This window comes from Zootoca vivipara, chromosome Z1 (assembly GCF_965207765.1).
Source record: "Zootoca vivipara chromosome Z1, rZooViv2.hap1.1, whole genome shotgun sequence".
In the NCBI taxonomy this organism is placed as follows: domain Eukaryota; kingdom Metazoa; phylum Chordata; class Lepidosauria; order Squamata; family Lacertidae; genus Zootoca; species Zootoca vivipara.
The window spans coordinates 64,976,504-64,998,661 of record NC_142583.1 but is presented as its reverse complement, the minus strand read 5'-3'; the positions used below and the strand labels follow the sequence as shown (position 1 = coordinate 64,998,661).

General features: G+C 46.3%; 2 protein-coding genes across 8 annotated transcripts in view; one reads left to right on the top strand and one right to left on the bottom strand.

Moving 5' to 3' along the window:
* The window catches only part of SEPTIN11 (septin 11), a 162,475-nt gene that overhangs the window by 128,528 nt on the left and 11,789 nt on the right, over positions 1-22,158 (top strand). The window contains exon 11 of one of the 5 annotated variants that reach the window (XM_088660641.1): positions 7,785-7,969. The exons of 3 other annotated variants lie outside the window; for them this stretch is intronic. In XM_088660641.1, the coding sequence (XP_088516767.1) occupies positions 7,785-7,788 (4 nt within the window). In that variant the 3' untranslated portion in view covers positions 7,789-7,969. Of the gene's footprint in view, positions 1-7,784; positions 7,970-22,158 lie in introns of those variants that run through there. One more of the 5 variants, XM_088660640.1, reaches the window with a different exon arrangement.
* CCNI (cyclin I) overlaps positions 1-22,158 on the bottom strand; it is a 52,120-nt gene that overhangs the window by 27,053 nt on the left and 2,909 nt on the right. The window contains exon 1 of one of the 3 annotated variants that reach the window (XM_035112149.3): positions 6,554-6,675. The exons of the other annotated variants lie outside the window; for them this stretch is intronic. The gene's annotated coding sequence lies outside the window, so the exon portion shown is untranslated. Of the gene's footprint in view, positions 1-6,553; positions 6,676-22,158 lie in introns of those variants that run through there. 3 annotated transcript variants of the gene reach the window in all.

Here is a 22,158-nt window from a genome sequence, read left to right as displayed (position 1 = left end):
GCCCACCCACTTCAAGCCACGGTTTCCGATTCCACTTGGCGAGCCAGTCACAAGCCCTGGTGTTTCTCAACATTGCGCCCGCCTGACTCTACACTTGTTCCATCCGAAATAGGACTTTTCCATCTGTCGCCCCTGGACATTCCTTTATAGTAACGGGAGGGGGTGGGGGAGAAGAGGGCACTGATACAGGATTCCTGTTTTTCCACATATCTCCATCACTCCCCAAGCTAAGTGAACTTTGGGCAGACACGCTTTCTGGCTTAAGAACACCTTAGCAGAATGTTTCAACAAGTCTGTGTCCTTAGGTTTTCCAACAGGGCTGGAGAACTTAAATACCACAGGATTGTAGAGTTGGAAGGGACACCAAGGGTCATCTAGTCCAACCCCCCTGCAAGGCAGGAATCCTGCCCACTCTCGTCCCATGGTTGGGCTCAAACCACCGGCCTTCTGGTTAACAGCCAGACGCACTGACCCATTGTGCCCCGTGGCCCATTTCCGGGGATGATGGGAACTGCAGTCTCCAGCCACAACAGAGAGGGCACTGGCTCCCGATCGCTAATTTTAGTTGTATAAAACCAACTGTTTGGGTCTGTTCAGGAAGTCAGCTTAAAACTGGCCCCCAGACTCCAGGTGGTGGCGCTCACCTGACCTCCCAGCAGCAGAGTCACTGCTGCTTGCTGGGACACAGAGGGTTGCTGGGTGCAGGGCGCAGAGCAAACACGCCGGCAGGAGTGCTGGAATGGCTCTGCCAGCGTGTCTGCACTGCACTGCCCTCCCCCCACTGCCTCCCCCCTCTCCTCCTCTATAAGCAACAGCAACTCTCATGGAGTCATGGAACTGTAGAGTTGGAAGCAGGGTGGATTTGATTTAAATCAAATCATGATTTAAATCACTAGTCAGTAAGACTTGATTTAATTTTTTAATTTTAATTTTTTACAGAAAGACTTGTTCTTGCTGGTACTGTATAATCTTAATATTTACAACCAGATGAAGCTTTCAATAAAATTGTCAGAGTAGTTTTTACAGTTAAATCAAAAATTACTGATTTGGTTACACTATTAGAAATACACAGACAGATAATTATGATATTGTGAGGTTTAGTAAGTTAACTGTTTATATTTGGACAACTTTTCTGCTGTACTTTATTGGAAGGGGGAAAAGAATCAATTCCTTAATAACTATTTAAACAATTTGTTTAACTAAAACAATAACATTATAGTATTTGTATCCATGTTTGTCAACTGATGTGGTTACTCAGCCTGAGTTTTAGCTCACATGAAACATTTAAAACAAATCCTTATTTCCTAATGAATAGCCTTTGGACTATAATGTAACTTAAATAGAAAGCAATCTTCTGAAAGATTTTTACTACAAAAGCATTTTATTTTAAAAATCCAATTTGAAATTTAAAAATCATATTCATACACACACCCACACACCCCTACCCTGGTTGGAAGGGACACCAGGGGTCATCTAGTCCAACCCCCTGCAATGCAGGAATCTCAACTAAAGCATCCATGAGAAGAGGGCCATCCAGGTCAGATGCCTGCCCCTCGACATGCTCCTATCCATGCCCCCCAGCAGTTGCTCACCACATGCACTGCCTGCCTCCCTCCCTCCCCCCACTGCAATAAAATGCTCTGCTTAAAAGGAACCTGTGCTTGCAGCCTGAAGTCCGTGGGAAAGCACGTTCTGCTTGGAAAAGCTTCTGCCAGGTTGCGAAATTGGACGCCTAGGAAGTTGGCCAGCTCTTTGGTCAAGCTGCTGACAAAGCTTGCGATTGTGAGATTTACAAATAGCCTGAGTGCACCTGTAGGATCTAAACAGCAAGCAAGACTCTCTGCCTGTTTTCAGGCAAGCAAGAAATGACTAAAGTTGGCACTGGAAACAAACTAGCTCAACAACAACAACAACAACAACAACAACAACAACAACAACAACAACAACAACAACAACAACAACATTGCAAGACAAAACTTTCAATCTCCACAAAGTTCGTTCAGAGAAATCTTTATACACCAAACTAGCTCAACAACAACAACAACAACAACAACAACAACAACAACATTGCAAGACAAAACTTTCAATCTCCACAAAGTTCGTTCAGAGAAATCTTTATACACCAAATTATTCTTGTAGAGACAAGAGAGTTTTTTAAATGGCCATAGGTCAGGGTGTGGTCTTCCAGATGTTGCTGACCACTGGCGAGGGCGGCCGGGGTTGATGAGAGTTGGATTTTAGCAACATCTGGAGGGCAGAGGCTCCCCATGCCTGCCCTAAGCGACTGCAGCAAGGGACTTTTTAAGATATGCATCTGCAGAAGATCTTAACAGTCCAGCAACTTCATAAGCCAACTTGCATATCATTGAACATGTGCCTTAGTGCTGAGGACCAATTGCATTTAAAACATTTAAACCTCTAGTTCATAGGTAGGCAAACTAAGGCCCGGGGGCTGAATCCGGCCCAATCGCCTCCTAAATCCGGCCCGCGGACGGTCTGGGAATCAGTGTGTTTTGACCTGAGTAGAATGTGTCCTTTTATTTGAAATGCATCTCTGGGTTATTTGTGGCACCTGCCTAGTGTTTTTACCCGAGTAGAATATGTGCTTTTATTGAAAAATGCGCCTCTGGGTTATTTGTGGGGCATAGGAATTCGTTCATTTATATATATTTTTCCAAAATATAGTCTGGCCCCCTACAAGGTCTGAGCGACGGTGGACTGGCCCCCTGCTGAAAAAGTTGGCTGACCCCTCCTCTAAGCAGATTACGCGTGCACACACAAAAAACATTTAAACTATTGATATTTTTTTAAAAAAGACCGAATGATCCAAGAGATAATAAAAATCTACAGTAGCTAAAATAAAACAAACCCAACTTCTCTCGATGTTTAAGCACGTGCCGAAAAGAGGAAGGAAGGGGCCTGTCTGGTGTGGATAACACAAGGAGTCCCAAAGTATGCTGCCACCATACTAAAAAAAAAAGGAACAATCTTGTTTTCTCCTGCTCTGGAGGGTGGGACTTGAATTGAAAGGAGATTTCGACCAAAAAGTTGAATCCTGGCAAGACAGAAGTACTATTTTGGGGGGACAGGAGGCGGGCAGGTGTGGAGGACTCCCTGGTCTTGAATGGGGTAACTGTGCCCCTGAAGGACCAGGTGCGCAGCCTGGGAGTCATTTTGGACTCACAGCTGTCCATGGAGGCACAGGTTAATTCTGTGCCCAGGGCGGCTGTCTACCAGCTCCATCTGGTACGCAGGCTGAGACCCTACCTGCCCGCGGACTGTCTTGCCAGAGTGGTGCATGCTCTGGTTATCTCTCGCTTGGACTACTGCAATGCGCTCTACGTGGGGCTACCTTTGAAGGTGGCCCGGAAACTGCAATTAATCCAGAATGCGGCAGCTAGACTAGTGACTGGGAGTGGCCGCCGGGACCACATAACACCAGTCCTGAGAGATCTACACTGGCTCCCAGTACATTTCCGAGCACAATTCAAAGTGTTGGTACTGACCTTTAAAGCCCTAAACGGCCTCGGTCATGTATACCTGAAGGAGCGTCTCCACCCCCACCATTCAGCCCGGACACTGAGATCCAGCACCGAGGGCCTTCTGGTGGTTCCCTCATTGCAAGAAGTGAGGTTACAGGGAACCAGACAGAGGGCCTTCTCGGTAGTGGCACCCGTCCTGTGGAACGCCCTCCCAGCAGATGTCAAGGAAATAAGCAACTATTTTACTTTTAGAAGACAACTGAAGGCAGCCCTGTTTAGGGAAGTTTTTAATGTTTAATGCTGTACTGTTTTAATATTCGGTTGGAAGCCGCCCAGAGTGGCTGGGGAAACCCAGCCAGATGGGCGGGGTATAAATAATAATAATATATTATTATTATTATTATTATTATTATTATTATTATTATTATTATTATTATTAGGAACTTTCTGACAGTGAGAGCTGTTTGACCGTGGAAACATCTCCCTCTGGAGTTTGTGGACTCTCCTTCCTTGAAGGTTTTTAAGCAGAAGCTGAATGGCCACCTGTCCTGGATGCTTTAGCTGAGATTCCCCATTGCAGGGGGTTAGACTAGGATGACCCATTTTTGCAAGGCAGTAGCGCACTGTAGAAATTGGAGTTCTTGGTGAAGTCCAGAAAAAAACAGAACTCGGGCCAGGAGGAAGATGAATTTAAAAGTAAATCTTCAAAAGGCAAACATACCTGGTACACTCTGACCATTAAAACATTGCTGATGAAGAATTGTTGAAACAGGGCCTTGCCCTGGGATTTTTTCACTGGAATTTATTTTTTATTTGCCTATCATACTGGAATTGATTCCTATTTGAATTCATCATTACATAAATAAAACCTTTTGAAGATTTACTTTGAAATTCATCTTCCTCCTGGCCCGAGTTCTTGCAACTTACTGTTTATTTCCAGTATCGCACTGTAGGCTTTTTTTGCAAACAAGATCTTGGACAGTTTCTGCAAGTAGGCCGTGGGCTGGCTGGGGTGCCCTAACCCCACCCCATTCCACATGTTCCAAACAGACATATGCAGAGATGGTCTAGTTTCTAAGCAGGGAGTCTACTATCCAGCTGTGTTCAGACTGAAACTTCCTCTTAGCATATTGAGCTTTTCTGGGGAGGGGGGGTAGTTTGCTCCCCCCCCCCAAAGCTGCTTTTCTGAGCAGCTGACCCAATACCTTGCAAGTTGGGGGAAATACATTGAGCCTGGTTGCTCAAGAGGACACTTGAGAGTAGCGCTCTAAAATTGCAAACACAGAAAGTAATGATTAAACTTCCCTGGTTATAAAATAAGGAAGAGGATTCCCTTTGGTTCATTCCATGGCGTGACTTCTGTTGGAAATGAAGGGAACTTCCCACCCTGCAGTGTTTTGTTTCACTGCATAAAAGGAACCTGGGCTAGTTTTGCTTTTTTTTTACCAGACCGGATTTTTTTGGAGTTAACAGAACTCAACAAATGAAAGATATCTGCCGAATGATCTAAGGCAGACTTGCCTTCTCCCCTTCCGGCCAACACAGCGAGAGTCGGGAATTTGTGGGTCACAGAATCTTGTAGCGCTGGAAAGGGACCCGGGGGTCATCTAGTCCAACCCCCTGCAATGCAGGAATCTCAGCTGAAGCATCCATGGCAGATGGCCCTCCAAATCTTGTTGGGACTACATCTCCCATCCACCCTGGTCACTTACCATGGTGGCTGCTGGGAGTTGAAGTCCTATCCCCAGCTGGGATAGCTCGGTCGGTCCAGCATGAGGCTCTGAATCTGAATCTCAGGGTCGTGGGTTCGAGCCCCACGTTGGGCAAAATATGCCTGCATTGTGAAGGGTTGGACTAGATGCCCCTCGGGATTCCTTCCGACTCTACAATTCTATGATTACAATGTCCACAAGAAATACCCACTGCGGTATGTTGTAGGAATAAAATTTAATAAATTAAAGCTCATATGAGTAGTCAGTGTGATTACTTAAATCGGGTGACAGCCCTATAAGTTAAGTCTTGAAAGTAAAGCCTGGCAGTCTTATGCTTGGGGGGAAATACTTAGAATTATGTATGCAAAAAAAGAAAAATAGAAAACTAAACATCCCCTCCCTTTACCCAACCAAGTTCACATCGAAATAATTACAAGAAAGTTTGCATAACCACCAAGGTGGACACAATCCATCTCTGTTTTAATCTATATTCCACCTGCAAGAAGGGGAGAGAGCCTGGCTCACAATACCTTGTTCCAGGAAAGATATAGCCACGGTCAGAAACTATTGTTTTGGACCTCAATTCTTTCCAGTTCCATGTATGCTGCAATCCTTTATACTCTCTTTATAGTGATCCCTATTGAACCCGGTGGTGCTCATGTCTGAGCAGACAAAACTTGAGCGCATCGTTATTGTCTAATCCTAGGATTGTCCAGGAACGGTTATCCCACATGCAGACCTAAATCCCCACACCATTTTAACACATCTGGAAAAGCAGAGTAAAGCACTACAACAGCTGGCCACGATAAATCTGTCTCCTGTTTTTACACCGGAACAAAGGAAGCTTAACGCAAAGTCAGGTCTTCAGTGTTTAATTCAGTGTTGCCTACACTGGCTGGCAGCAGCTCTCTAGGCTTTCAGATTTGGGGGGGGGAGAGACACACACCCCCGCCTGGAGATGGCTGCTTACACCAAGCTAGACCATTGGTCCATGTGTATTGCCTACACTGACTGGCAACAGCTCACCAGGAATTATTTGTTTTATTACTGCATTTTATACCCCACTCCTTTAATAATAATAATAATAATAATAATAATAATAATAATAATAATAATAATAATAATATTTCAAGGAGCTTAAGGTGGTGTATGCGGTTCCTCGCCTACTCGTCACTCCGTCCTCACGACAACCCTTTGAGGTAGGACTGGGCTGAGGGTGAACAACTGGCCCAAGGCCACCCAGAGAGCTTCGTGACTCAGTTAAGGATTTGAACCCAGTCCATCGCTCTAACTGCTACACCCCCCTTGAACCTCGGCCACCGGTTGCCTCACCTATGCACCTAAGTTCTAGCCCCTCACCTTGGCTTCCTGTGAACAGTGATAGTCCATGCCTTCCTTCCTAGCAGGTCTTCTTGAGGCTTCTGCGGGGCTCCCCATATTCTCAAGGCCTCTGCCGCTCTGCTCTTGCCATTTTTTCCAAGGCAGGGGCAACCTGGCGTTTTTGCTTTTATACAGACGGGCAGAGAGGCAGGAAGTCACTCGCAAGCAGAAGCAAGACATGAAGTGACTCACTGAGGGAAGGGGGGGGGAGTTCCCTGTGTCATATCACCACTCCCCACCTTGGGTCAGTTCCTGTGATGATGCAAAACATCTAGCTTCTTGCCTGCATGCATGCATCTTGCAAACGGAGATAGCTGCTGGTCTAATAAATACTTAGGACTCCTTCAGACATTACACTGTAAATGATATTTTAAGTGCGCACACACGTAGATGTGTAAATGCCACAAACAAGCTATTCTGACTCTCGGGGATCTCTTAAAGATTGTTTTATGCCAACAGGCCTTTGTGGCTGTTTACCTATTGCTTTTTCGAACGGCTAGCCGCTTTTATGACAATCTGCCCGGCTTTTAAGGGTGTTTTGCGCTCGGATGCTGTAAAAAGGTAAAGGTAAAAGACCCCTGGGTGGTTAAGCCCAGTCAAAGGCGACTATGGGGTTGCGGTGCTCATCTCGCCGGTGTTTGTCCAGAAAGGTTTCCGGGTCATGGGGCCAACAGGACTAAACCGCTTCTGGCATGACGGAACACTGTGAGCGCACGGAAACACCATTTGCCTTCCTGCTGCAGCGGTACCTATTTATCTATTTGCGCTGGTGTGCTTTCGAACTGCTAGGTTGGCAGGAGCTGGGACAGAGCAACGGGAGCTCACTCCATCGCGAGGATTCGAACCACTGACCTTCTGATCAGCAAGCCCAAGAGGCTCAGTGGTTTAGACCAGAGTGTACATCACCGTGACAGTCCAGCTACTAGCCTCAATGGCAATGTTCTACTCCCAGCATCAGAGACAGTTGTTGGCATATGTCTGTTGTGAGAGTCAACGGAGGCATCTACAGGGGCAAAGTCAAACTGCTGGAGAATCACAGTGCCTGCCGCGACTGCAGAGACCGTTAACTTATAACTGCGGCTGCCTCCCGAGTTATTTCCCCTAAATTAAACCAGGGCTGCAGTCTCCAAAACGGAACGCCTAGTTGCCATTTGCAGGGCCGTTTTCCAATGCGACTTTTCATTTCCCGCTATTCCTTCTGATTTTGCAGATAAAATACAGCGGATAGAATTCTTCAGGATGAGTTGCTAGTCTGTGAAAACAGTCAAGATCCAAGGATCCCGAGGCACGCACCTCCAGAGGGTGGAGACGCCAGGCGCCATCCTGGCGCACGGGCATCTTCGCTTGGTCGCAAGTAGCCGATAGCCAGGTGCAAAATACACCTTGTGAATTTCGAACGCTGTCTCCGGGGCTTTTTTTCTGAACAACCGGCAACTGCAACTGCATGCAGCCAACCTCTCCTCCGCTCTTTTCATGCCTCTCCTGGTTCTGGGAGACCAGGAGAGGAGCTTATCGCAGCAGGAGGGAGAGACGCCTGTGCCTCTTTGCCAGACTGACCCATCATCTTGGCCTCCGTCCTCTCCTGCTTCAGTTTCTGCCTGATTCTGGACTGCTCTCTGCCACAGAATCTCCCTTCTCACCAAGCCCTGTTACCCCTTCAGCTTCTTACACCTCCTCTTCCCAGTCTTCTCCCCCTCCTCCCTCTGACCACTTGTGGTCGCCCTACTACCACTGCCCAGGCTCTGAGCCTTCCTCTCTTGGGGGTTCCCCAGCTGGTTCCTTCCACCATTCCTCTGTGGTCAAACCAGCCCGTGACATACAACCACCATTGGGGCAACCGGATCAGGCAGGAGAAACTTAGTGATTTCAGCAGCAGATGGAAAGCCTCAGAGAGCAAGTTGAACGTTAACGGGGAACCGAGCCAATTTGGCCCTTTACTATTTAAACACGCACGCAACCCAACACATGCTTCATTCATTACACAGGAGGAGAGGCCTGTGGGCAAAATCTCTCTCGGGTGGGGAGGACTTCAGGACACACTGGGAGGGGTAGTGGAATTATGCTGACGCAAAAACAAGAAAATGTTGTTGCAAAAAACAGAGTTATTAAATAAACAGATAAAATTAACTTACTCTGTAATAAAATCAGGGAGAAATAAGGGACAAACAAACAACCAGTGCAAATGACCACCATCCCAGTAACTTTCCATTCATCTGTGAGAATCCAAGAGGCTGGGAACAACTGGGGTAAAAGAGCAGAGATACCTTTTTTACTTCTACGGACAAAAGTAAAATTGCAAGAGAGCAGCAGGACACTTCTCTCCCAAACCACTACCGTGGGAGTCTAAAAACTCAGAACGCGGCCTTATTACCAGGAAAGGAAATGTCGGGAAAAGTGCTGTCTGGATTGGCAAATGCACACCGTGAACAACTCCCGCCCGGAAACCAATGTCCCTACTGTGGAAGGACGTGTGGATCCAGAATTGGCCTCCACAGTCACGGACTCATTGTTAAAACCGTGTTTATGGAAGACAATCTTACTCGGCTACGAGTGATCGTGAAAGAAAGAAAGAAAGAAAGAAAGAAAGAAAGAAAGAAAGAAAGAAAGAAAGAAAGAAAGAAAGAAAGAAAGAAAGAAAGAACCAAAACCAATCCCCCACTCCCAGCTGCCATTCATTCCAAGGAGGCATTTGCAAAAGTCTGTAATGTTAATGAGCAGAGAGAGTGGTCTCCAGCCCTCCTCTTTTGGGATTAGAGGCTGATCCAAGACCCAGCTGCTTGGGGTTCCACCCCCCCCCCACTCAAGACCTCAGCAGGTGCTCAGAACGAGCAGATGTGCTCCAGGGATGGCGTGGGGCTCCCAAAGGGCATTTTCCCACACCGCTCTTCACAGGCAAATCCCAGGCCCCTTGGAAGGGAGAGGAAGGCAGACAGACAGACAGAGACCGCCAGCCCTCTTTTAAAAAAAATGTTAATCTTGGAGCCCACTGCCAGTTTTCTAAATTGAACATCTGCCAAATGGAAGACACAGAGAAGGATTCAGGTCTGTATTAGGAAAGTAAATCAGCAATAAAGGGGGAGAGGGGCCCCCATCTATATGCAAGCACTTAAAAGGGGACATTTTCAAGTCAATGCAGATGAGCACAGGCTCTGTGGAGCCAAGGGTCGCCCTGGCGACTTGCCAACCTGCCCTAGGACTGCAACTAATTTCCAGATATATTTAGAGAGAGAGAGAGAGAGAGAGAGAGAGAGAGAGAGAGAGAGAGAGAGAATAGAATAGAATATATACACACGCACGGAGACAGATTTTGATCAGACGTATGCTTTTAAAAGTAAAATTTTAAAAACAAAACGGGAATTATGTCTAGCAGTATATAAGGCACACATGCAAAAGGAGGGTTTGTGGCAGAGGGGAAGCGCATTTTCATTTGTTTGAGATCCTGAGTGGCTGCAAGGCTCCCGTTCCACAGTGGGCCAGAGTCAAAAGCACAGCCTTCTCTTTGAGAGTGGGCAGCCGCAGCCCAGTCGCAGAGCATTTGTTCCGCAAGCAAAACGTCCCAGGTTCAATCCCCAACAGCCCTGGGGAGCTGTAAACCGCTTTGGATATTTTAAAACAGGCATGTCCAACAGGTAGATCGTGATCTACCGGTAGATCACCGGACGTCTGTGGTAGATCACCGGTAGATCGGTGGCTCCCCCCAAAGAAGCTAAAAAAACTTTGGCTTCCCTAAAAAAAAGCTCAACATCTTTGCCCTGCACCCCCCTAAAATGACCTGAACCACCCAAAACAGGGCTTTCCTTCCTTAAAAAAAGAGCTCAGTGTCGCTTTCCTCTTCCCTAAAGAAGTTCAACTACTTTGACCTGAACCCCCCCAAAAGGGGGTAGATCACTGCCAGTTTTTAACTCTGTGAGTAATCGTAGTCTCTTGGAAGTTGGCCACCCCTGTTTTAAAATATGAAGTGATATAAAAACGCTTTTACGTAGATGAAGCTAATTGAAATTACGTGACGATGTCTGCTTTGGTATGTGTCTTCATCTTTAAAAAGACAATTCAAGACAGATGAAATTGAGCAGTGAAGTGTGAACCCAATAAATTTGTATCTCACCTCTGCTCTCGCCATTTGCTCTGTTGGCTAAAGATGGTTAGGATATAAGCAATGTAAGTTGCAAACTGATGCACACTTACAAAGGAGTTAAGCCCCACCGAACAAAGTGGAGCTTACATCTAAGTAAGCATGCCTATACTCTAACAGAGCAAGCCTAGACAGGTCTACTCAGAAGTAAGCCCCGCTGAATTCACTCCCAGGCAAGCATGTGTATGACTGCAGCCATAAAGCAATACAATAAATAAATAATTTCGAAGCCCTAGTTGTGCAGAATGATGACCCATTGTGGACATACAGTCGTACCTTGGGTTGCGAACACCTCGGGTTACGAACTGCACAAACCCGGAAGTATTTTCGACGCGCGCGCGCAGAAGCACCACGCGCATTTGCACATGCGCAAAGCACGAAAATAGCGAAAATAGTGCTTTGCGCATGCGCAAAACGCCGTTTTCGGGTTACGAACTTTTTGGGTTACGAACTGTGATCCGGAACGGATTGCGTTCGTAACCCGAGGTACCACTGTATACATTTCCCCTATTTTTTATATTATGGAGCATGACAAGCATTATTTGCACCTGAAGAAAAGAAGAGCTATTTTACCTCTCGCAAGCTGAAAAATTCAGCCAGCCTCTTAATGGCATGCCATCGAGGTTCATGAAATAGGAAGCAATTATTTAGATTGGCACGTAAAACATAGGCTCTTGCCATTTCTTCACGATGACTCAGCCACTGGCCCGGCTCTCAAGAACACCTCTGAAACAATTTGGCAATACTTCACAACTCCTGAGCTCATTTGCATCACGCCACCAGAGCTACCCCAAGTCTTACCATGCTATTCAGATTTAAAAACCTCCCCAGCCGGAGAGGTGTCACAAAAGGACCACGTTCAGAGCATCTGTGAAAGGACTGGGGCACCGTTTGTAGCCCGAGGGCCACATGCCCTTCTAGGCAATCTTTCTGGCGCCACATGCCAGTGGTGGGCGGGGCCGGAAGCAAAATTGGGCGGAGCAAGCGATGCAAATTTTAACTTTGTGCAGTAGGCTGCTTTCGACATGTACTCACTACACACACCACGGTCTAGCAGTGTTAGAAGTTCAGATATAGCTCATCGCCAAAAGGCACCTTAAATCTGGGTTACGTTTGGCAGGACAGAATGTCTAGGCGCCTCTTTTGTTGCAGTGAAATGTATTGTTTCTATTTTTGAGATTGAGATTGAATCCTGACAAGACAGAAGTACTGTTTGTGGGGGACAGGAGGCGGGCAGGTGTGGAGGACTCCCTGGTCCTGAATGGGGTAACTGTGCCCCTGAAGGACGAGGTGTGCAGCCTGGGAGTCATTCTGGACTCACAGCTGTCCATGGAGGCGCAGGTTAATTCTGTGTCCAGGGCAGCTGTTTATCAGCTCCATCTGGTACGCAGGCTGAGACCCTACCTGCCCGCGGACTGTCTCGCCAGAGTGGTGCATGCTCTAGTTGTATCTCGCTTGGACTACTGCAATGTGCTCTACGTGGGGCTACCTTTGAAGGTGGTCCGGAAACTACAACTAACCCAGAATGCGGCAGCTAGACTGGTGACAGGGAGCGGCCGCCAGGACCACATAACACCGGTCCTGAAATACCTACATTGGCTCCCAGTACGTTTCTGAGCACAATTCAATGTGTTGGTACTGACCTTTAAAGCCCTAAATGGCCTCGGTCCAGTATACCTGAAGGAGCATCTCCACCCCCATTGTTCTGCCCGGACACTGGCGGTTCCCTCACTGCGAGAAGCCAAGTTACAGGGAACCAGGCAGAGGGCCTTCTCGGTAGTGGCACCCACCCTGTGGAAAGCCCTCCCACCAGAGGTCAAAGAGAACAACAATTACCAGACCTTTAGAAGGCATCTCAAGGCAGCCCTGTTTAGGGAAGCTTTTAATGTTTGATGGAGTTCTGTGTTTTAATATTTTGTTGGAAGCCGCCCAGAGTGGCTGGGGGAACCCGGCCAGATGGGCGGGGTATAAATAAATAATAATTATTATTATTATTATTCATTTTGTTTCTAAGGCGCTTTATATTTTAAGGGGGGGGAATCTCAAAGTAGTTTACTACCCATTAAAACATCAAATAAAACAATCCAAAATAAAAACAAATAGCAGCAGGAAGCCAGTATGGTGTAGTGGTTAGGGGACAGGACTAAGACATGGGAGACCAGGGTTCAAATCCCCACTCAGCCATGAAACTCACTGTGTGACCTTGGAGTCAGTCACAACCTCTTAATCTACCTCGCAAGGTCGTTGTCAGGATTAATTGAGGAGGGGGGTGCGATATAAACGCAATAAATAAGCTGTTCTGCTTACCTGCTTAAGTAAGCTGAAGAGACCAGCCAGTTGGGAGACGTCAGTCACCCACCTGGGATCCAGAGATCTCTACGTGGTCACAACTGGAACCTGTGCCAGTAGCAAAACGCACCTGGCGCCTGGCTAATTTCTAACACTGCTCTCTAGCCTCCAACCAGAAGATGGGGCACCACCAGAATTCAAGGGCACCATCTAGCCACACATCTTAGCTCAGTGGTAGAGATTTTGCTTTTTATGCAGGACGTCCCTGCCAGCAGCTCTGGGTAAAACCGGGAGATTTCCTATCTGAGAAACTGGAGAGCCGCCAATGGCCACATGTTGTATATAAGGCAGTTTCCTATTAGCTCCGCCAGTAGGGCATGAAATTCTTAATCTCGGGGTTGTGGGTTCAAGTCCCACGTTGGACAAAAGATTCCTGCAGTGCAGGGGGTTGGACTGGATGACCCTCGGGGTCCCTTCCAACTCTGCAGTTCTATGTTTCTGTAAATGAACTCGGGGTTCCATGCAGAACTGGGGCAACCTGTGAACAACTAGCAACTAAAGCCTGCTCAGCACTTTGAAAGATAAACTCCACTCCTCTCCCTGGAAACGTTCAGAATTAATTGCCAAGGAGATTTCTTCCTTCTGTCCGGGGACCCAAACCAATGAGCTGACGAAGAGCAAAGAGCATTGAACATCAGCTGGGAAGCCCCTGGCTGAAATCCCACATCAGTCACAAATTCAATAGGGCAAACTGCTTGCCACCATTGCCTTAGCCTCACATCTCCAATACGGAGGATAAGACTACCGAACTGCCTTATTAGGATCTTCCAAGGATGGTTAAGAAACTGAAACGGGACAAAAAAAAACCCCCAAAAACCATTATATAAATGCCAGGTATGAGAGAAGAACGTAAGAAGGATCAAACTAAAGACCTGTTTAATCCAGCATTCTGTTTGCAAGGGTGCCACCACCAAAAAGCCCATTTGTGACTTCTAGCAATGGCCATTCTAAGGCATATTCAGGGCTTTTTTTCAGCCAGAGCACCTGTCAGGTGGGAGCCATTGCCATTCTAAGAGCAGAGTAGAAAAGGTCACGGTGAGCTCCAGCACCTCCTTTTCCAGAAAAAAATAGCAGTGGGCACACTGGGCACTGAACCCGGAGGTATAACACCGTAGTTAGGAGCCATCAATTGTCTCGTCCTCCATGAATTTATTGAGCTTTCTTTTAAAGCTGTCAAAGTTTACGGCCGTCGCTATAACTTTCTTGTAGCAGTTTTCATGAGCTGTGTGCAGAAGTGTTTGCTTTTGTCTGTCCGGAAACTCTCACCATCCAGATTCATTCAATGATCCTAGCTTTCCAGTACAGTATTATGAGATTTGGGGGGGGGGCGTTAAACACTTCTCTCAATCTGCTTTCTCCATGGCTAATTTTATATGCCTCTATACCAGGGGTCAGCAAACTTTTTCAGCAGGGGGCCGGTCCACTGTCCCTTAGACCTTGTGGGGGGCCGGGCTGTATTTTGAAAAAAAAAATATTAACGAATTCCTATGCCCCACAAATAACCCAGAGATGCATTTTAAATAAAAGGACACATTCTACTTATGTAAAAACATGCTGATTCCCTTACCATCCGCGGGCCGGGTTTAGAAGGCGATTGGGCCGCATCCGGGCCCCAGGCCTTAGTTTGGGGACCCTGCTCTATACCCTTGAACTGAAAAAGTTCCGCTCCTTCCTCTTCCTTGTCAACATTAAGAAAGAGGTAGGAATATGAACAGCAATACTGTATATATGTGGACTGTCCCTGGATCAAGTGACTTTTCTTCTTTAAAGTTCTCAAATCTCTTAACCTAGCGCAAGGTTGTCCTCTGAACTGATAATCAGCCACAGTCAGTCCGTCATTTGAAAAATAAGACTTTAGAGCCGTCTTGCCTGAAAACGACAACTAGACATTCCGCTTCCACGACTGCAACCTTGGTTCAAGGAGCCAATACAGTGGTACCTTGGTTGAAGAACAGCTTAGTTTATGAACAACTTGGATTAAGAACACTGCAAACCGGGAAGTAGGTGTTTTGGTTTGTGAACTTTACCTTGGAATAAGAACATGTCCCGCTTCCTGTTGAGTGTGTTCCATTTGTAAATTGAGTCCCCCGCTGCTATGGGAAAGCACGCCTTGGTTTAAGAACGGACTCCCAGAACGGATTAAGTTCGTAAACCAAGGTAAAAGATAAAGGAACCCCTGACCGTTCGGCCCAGTCGCGGACAACTCTGGGGTTGCGGCGCTCATCTCGCTTTACTGGCCGAGGGAACCGGCGTTTGTCCACTTCCGCAGAAGGTTTTTCCGGGTCATGTGGCCAGCATGACAAAGCCGCTTCTGGCGAACCAGAGCACCGCACGGAAACTCTGTTTACCTTCCCGCCGGAGCGGTACCTATTTATCTACTTGCACTTTGACGTGCTTTCGAACTGTTGGGTTGGCAGGAGCTGGGACCAAGCAACAGGAGCTCACCCTGTCGCAGGGATTCGAACCGCCGACCTTCTGATCGGCTAGCCCTAGGCTCTGTGGCCTAGACCACAGCGCCACCCTAAATTGTTGAGGGTCGTTTAAAACATAAGGAGACTGCCTGCCCTGGCGCTCTAAAGAGGACCTCTCCAAAACTGAGTAAAATGGCAAATGAAATTCAATGAAAAACAAGTGCAATTTGATGCATGCTCCTGGGGTTTGAAATGACTGACCAGTAAGTAGCCGAGACCTTGGGGTCACAGTGGACAGTTTGAATGAAGACGCTGGCCCCGTGGGCAGCCTTTGCAAGAGGTCTTCCGAACCAGGTAGGCAACCCCAACAACTACGTGGAAAGAGGGTTGTTGGGGTGGATGATCTGCCTGAACACAAGGCAAACTGGTTAATTCTGCGCTCCAAACACCACCAGGTAATTCTGTACTCCCACCCATTAGCCGCCACCCCCGAGGGAAAATGGCTCATTCCCAACCCTCCCCTAACAATAGACCAGTCCGTTCTGCTTCCAGTCCTGCCTGCTGGGAAAAAGGCAGTGGGGGGGCTGACCTTCTGGTGGATTTCAGGACTTTTTGCTGCCGGATTTACAGCTGGGAATTAACAAGAGGAGTGCAAGCCCGCACGTCCTGCGGCCAAGCGCCCCTGAAGTATTTTGTTGAACTGTCATCCTGATGGTAGGCTTTACAATGCTCCAGATTTATTGCAGGCCACATGTAGGGAGGGAAACCAACAGAAACAGGAGAGTCTCCCCCCCAAAAAAACACACCCCGGCAAATGCAAATGCAGGCCAACTGAAACAGATGAAGGGATTCCTTTGCAGCAGCATTTGCAAGGGAGAATCTGCAGGAGGGAGGGTGCTCTCAAATTAGAGGAATCTCCAATTGGGAATCCTGTAGAGGTGCTGTCCAACATTGATTTCCTCTCCCTAAGTGAATATTCAGGCTTTTGAGGGGGGGGGGCGTTAAAAAAGAAGAAGTGTGGCACACACTTTGCACTAACCCAAATATTATTCAATAAAAATCCTCTGTGTTCCATCCCGTATTAAGCAATTGACTAAAAGCACGCAAGGAAATGGCTGAGACAAGACAGGGCTGGTTAACCATTAAGCGAAGAGACTCCTTGTCCAACCCCCCCCCCCACTCCAAAGTTCAAACAAGGAGAATATATGTGATTTCAACAGCTTTGGAATTGGAAACGGAGGCCTGGAGAGAGGCTGCATGAACATCATAAATGTAAAGCACATGGCTTCCCTGGGAATTGTAGTTTGTTAAGGGTGCTGGGAATTGTAGCTCTGTGAGAGGGTGAACTACAGTTCCCAGGATTCTTGGGGAGGTTGCGTGTACTTTAAATGGGTGGTGTGCACGCAGACTGAGACTCAACTCGTGGTAAGATTTCGGCAGAGGAAAGAGATGTTCTGCACGTCCTAATTTGGGTTACAATCTGCGCAAGGCAGGGAGGTGAGGAGGACTCGTGGCGCCCCCTCCAAACCATACACACCTTTTTGCAACACATCTTAAGGCCAGGCCGATTTGTCTCCCTGGGGGACCAGTTGATTATTCCAAGCATTGTTCACATTTATGAGACGCCACAGAACATCTGCAGGCAGGGGGGAAACCCTGACACAGCAACAAAAATCCATGATAAACTAAAATAATTTTTTTTAATCCAAGCAGCAGATATGAAGACCCAGTTTACGCGCAACAGTACTAAGTAGGCAACAGATGCACACAGGGCCAAGTGAATATGCTTTGGTGCTTGAAACAGACAATTCGAACTCTGTTCCCATCGTTCTCATTAGCGTGGGAATAATCTATCAGGATTATCTATCTATCCACAAAGCCTAAAGAAATGAACAGACCCAGCTGTTTCCGACATCACCGTATTGTGCCTTTTGGTAAGTCCTTCCCAAAATGCTGCCATCAAACTTGGGCGCCTTCTGCACGACACGTTTACAACATTATTAACAGCCATGAGTTCCCCCAAAGATTCCTGGGAACTGTAGTTTGCTAAGGGCTCTGAGACTCCTTTTTAAAAAATAATAATAATTCATCTTTATTCATTTTGCACACATGAAAAAACAATACATTGGAGCAACAACAACAGAAAAAAATACAAAATACAAAAATACAACAACAAAAACAACACAGGAAAAGAAAAAGACAAAAAATGACAAAAAATATCTAATAACCTCATATTATCTTCATAACATTTTAGACCTCCCCGGCTCCCCCCTCATTGATTCCCTATTTCAATTAATCAAAAAGCAGTTTTCACAATATTAAATAAGTATTAATTAAAATTTCATCTCTAATTATCACCATTCAATTCTATCTATATGATTTTTATAAATCCTTATAATCTATTAATTATATCTCCCCTTAGCTTAAATTTTACCAGCAATGAAACTCCATTTTAATATTTCCTCATCCCTCATAATCTTTATAATCAATCTAATAGCAATTCTTCCCCCCCTTCCCCTGGACCCAGATTCCCAGATGTCTCAGCGAATTCCATATTTCCTACCAGCGTCGGACTTTCCCAATCAATCCAGCCTAAAATCATACAATTAGCCTTTTTAACCCACTCCCACCCTTTCCGAAAACTTCCACCAATGTTTTTTAAACCAACTCTGCTGTTTTCCCACTTCTCTTGCTGCTTCCCAGCACCCTCCTTCTTTCTTCCCATTTTCCCAGAGATTTCCTTGCACTCCCTCTCTCACTGGGAATGCAATAGTAAGGGCGCTGAGACTCCTGCCCTCCTCACAGAGCTACAATTCCCATGGGGTTTAACAATTCTTTTGTTGTTGTTGTGTTTCTGTATATTATATATTAGAAGCCAGCCAGTGTGGCTGGGGCAACTCAGTCAGGTGGGTGGGTGTACAAAAAGCAAATTATTTCTTTTCATTTTTATTTTCCCTCTTCCCAGGGAGCTCTATGGAAATGCAGCTCAGTGAGGAAGAATACGAGTCTCCCAGCAGTTCTTAGCACTCTTAACAAACTACAGTACCCAGGATTCCTTGGGGGAAGCCATGACTGTTTAAAGTGGTATCATAATGCTTTAAATTTGTAGTGCGGATGGGGCCTTGCAGAATCACAATTCATACACCCCTATGTAAAAGACAGCAACGAAAGCAGTACATATGGCGGTGGGAGGAGAGGGGGTAAAATTATTTTCCCCCAAGAAAACAAATAATTTTTTCTGTTGGAGTGTTTGTAAATAATCCCTTGGGAGGTACACATTTGGATGCCTCCTCATCCACCAGAACTCCATACTGGCTATACCTTTCCTTTTCCTTTCTTTCTTTTAACATACAAAATGCAATCTTCTGGAAAGGTCCCAAATACAACACACCTTAGGTTTTGGTTTTCCCCCTGAAAGCCCCGGAGGCAAAATACCTTCAGATGCAAACATCAAAGGAGCAATTGCTTTCATTCAACAAAGTGCAGATTATTTTGCTGCTCCTGTTTTATATACCGCCAGAGTAGCTTTGGGATGTTTTGCCACATTAGAGGTGATGTGGGGCACACAGCGGCCTGCCTCAGTCGAAGCACGTTTTCTCTGCCCAGCAACACAATAATATTTACTTTAAAGTTTCACACATCATTTCCCCACCGGTCAATGATGTGGGGCAGCACAGGGGAGAGATGGGCAGAACTCCAGAACATCACCAGGGGGAACACACCTGAAATAGGTGGATGAAGGCACATAAAACCAAAGAGCTGTAGAGTTTGATGGGACCCCAGGAGTCATCTAGTCCAACCCCCTGCAATGCCAGAATCACAGCTAAAGCATCCATGACAGATGGCCATCCAACCTCTGCTTAAAAACCTCCAAGGAAGGAGAGTTCCCCTCTGTCGAACAGGCCTTGTTGTCATAAAGTTATTGCCATCGTTCCATAAGGCAATAGGTACTACAGCGTAAAACCCACCTTAGAAACCGTGGCAGGTGTACTACCAATGTAACCAGAAAAACTAATGCAATAAACCCCTCATCTGAATGCAGCCCTCCGAACCCGGACTCCCAGAAATTTAGCACTAGCGTCTAAGAACATTAGCTATTTTTCTAGACCATGGGTACGCAAACTAAGGCCCGGGGGCTGAATCCGGCCCAATCGCCTTCTAAATCCGGCCCGTGGACGGTCTGGGAATCAGCGTGTTTTTACATGGGTAGAATGTGTCCTTTTATTTAAAATGCATCTCTGGGTTATTTGTGGGGCATAGGAATTCGTTCTTTTTTTCCTCTTCTTCAAAATACAGTCCGGTCCCCCACAAGGTCTGAGGGACAGTGGACCGGCCCCCTGCTGAAAAAGTTTGCTGACCTCTGTTCTAGGCCTTCTGGCAAAGAGACAAAATACAGGGTTTTTTTCCAGGACAAACTTCACACCTGACTTGATGGCTCAGAGATTGTGTGGTTGTTCCAAGGTGTGCATCCCTGCAGACCTTTTTCTCAACAGAAGAAAAAAAAATATTGTTACCAAGATCTGAAAGAGAATCCCTCAAGACAGCAATTAATTCTCTGCGGCTGCTTTGCGAGTTATGTTTGAGCCAGGCTCACGTTGCAAAAATATGCACACACAAAATCCTAGCGCCCGCAGGGAGATTAAAGGGGGAGAGGGGGAATTGCTGTAATCAGCTATATCCTAAAGATCCCAAACTCTCAAACAACAAAGGCATCACTGCAGAAGGGGTGGGGGAGAGATGAAAGAACTTCAAAGAAAGCCTTCTATTACACCAATAGGGTTGAATGAGGTTGTTAAAAAGGGCCCCTATGCTCAAACCAGGGACATGGGTGGCGCTGTGGGTTAAACCACAGAGCCTAGGGCTTGCCGATCAGAAGGTCGGCGCAACGGGGTGAGCTCCTGTTGCTTGGTCCCTGCTCCTGCCAACCTAGCAGTTTGAAAGCACGTCAAAGTGCAAGTAGATAAATAGGGACCGCCACAGCGGGAAGGTAAACGGTGTTTCCGTGCGCTGCTTTGGTTTGCCAGAAGCGGCTTTGTCATGCTGGTCACATGACCCGGAAGCTGTCTGCGGACAAACGCCAGCTCCCTCGGCCTATAGAGCGAGATGAGCGCCGCAACCCCAGAGTCAGTCACGACTGGAGCTAATGGTCAGGGGTCCCTTTACCTTTACTGCTCAAACCACAGATCGCAGGCAGTTGTGCCATACCACAGTTCATAGGTTGCACATCCAGAAATAACTGGATGTACACTTTCCAAACTGTATTAACGAGACACCTTTGCAGCCACAAGGCATTTTCTATTTACAATGGTATCTTGGCTTACAAACTTAATCCGTTCCGAAGTCCATTCTTAAACCGCAACTGTTCTTAAACCGAGGCGCACTTTCCCTAATGAGGCCTCGCGCCGCCGGTACCCTTCCACCGTTCGGATTCCGTTCTTAGACCGAGGGAAAGGTCACAAACCGGAACACTATTTCCGGTTTTCCAGAGTTTGTAAACCGAATCTCTCTTAAACAGGACTGTTCTTAAACCGAGGTACCACTGTATTATAAAGAGCTGGAATGCTCTGATATATAATGAAATATTGGGGGGGGGGTGTGTTTAAAATAACTTTTGTTAAAAAAAACCCTGTAAGCGACAACAGCTGCATGAACGTTACTAGCCCAGAGATGGAAAGAAGAGACAGTCCCCAGCAGAGAAGGATGGCAAATCAAGTTGATGGACTATGCCGAAATGGCAAAATTCACTGGGAAACTCAGGAACCAAGAAGACAAGATCTTTTTAAAAAGAATGGGAAAAGTTTATAACGTATATACAATATTATTGTAAGCAGGTTAAAACATCGGCAGGATTTTAAACACACTTGTAATGTAACAGTATGTATGGATAACTTAGAAAGGTTAGGTTTTATTTATTTTTTTAGAAGTAGCGATATGCAGTTGAAAATAGGATTAATAGGACACATGGAAGGGATGGGGAGAAGTCAGGAGATTCAGAGTAATCGCAGCATTTGGATTCGGAATTGGTTTTGTAGTATGTTTATCTTTTTGAAAATCAAATAATTTTTTTTAAAAGAAAAAGAGCTGGAATGCTACAGCAGATAACTGCAATCCCGTGCACGTCTACTCAGAGGTATGATCCTCTGAATTCATTGGGAGGTAGATTTGGGAGAGAACCTGGCCTGAAACGCTGGAGACCTGCTGCCAGTCAGCGTAGACCAGGCATGTCAAACCTGCGGCCTTCCAGATGTTTTGGCCTACAACTCCCATGATCCCTAGCTAGCAGGACCGGTGTTTGGGGAAGATGGGAATTGTAGTCCAAAACATCTGGAGGGCCGAAGTTTGGGGATGCCTAGCGTAGACAGTACTGAGCCAGATAGACCAATGGTCTGACTCAGCATAATGCAGCTTCCTCTGTCCCTGTTAAGGAGAAAAGCCACAATCTGTTTCAGCCCCACGAAATCTGGAGGAGCAGGGCAATAATACAAATCTATCTTACAGGGATGGAGTATGGATTGGAATATGAGAAGCACAGATCACTCAGGAAGTTTTGCAGTTGGTGTAGGTCGTATTTTAGGATCTATGGAGTGTTTTTATTGAAATACATGAATCATCAGTAAAGCAGAGTTTTTATTGAAAACATTTCCATTTGTCATTCATGAAAACTAACCCAAAGCCAGTTTTGTTTTTTTTTG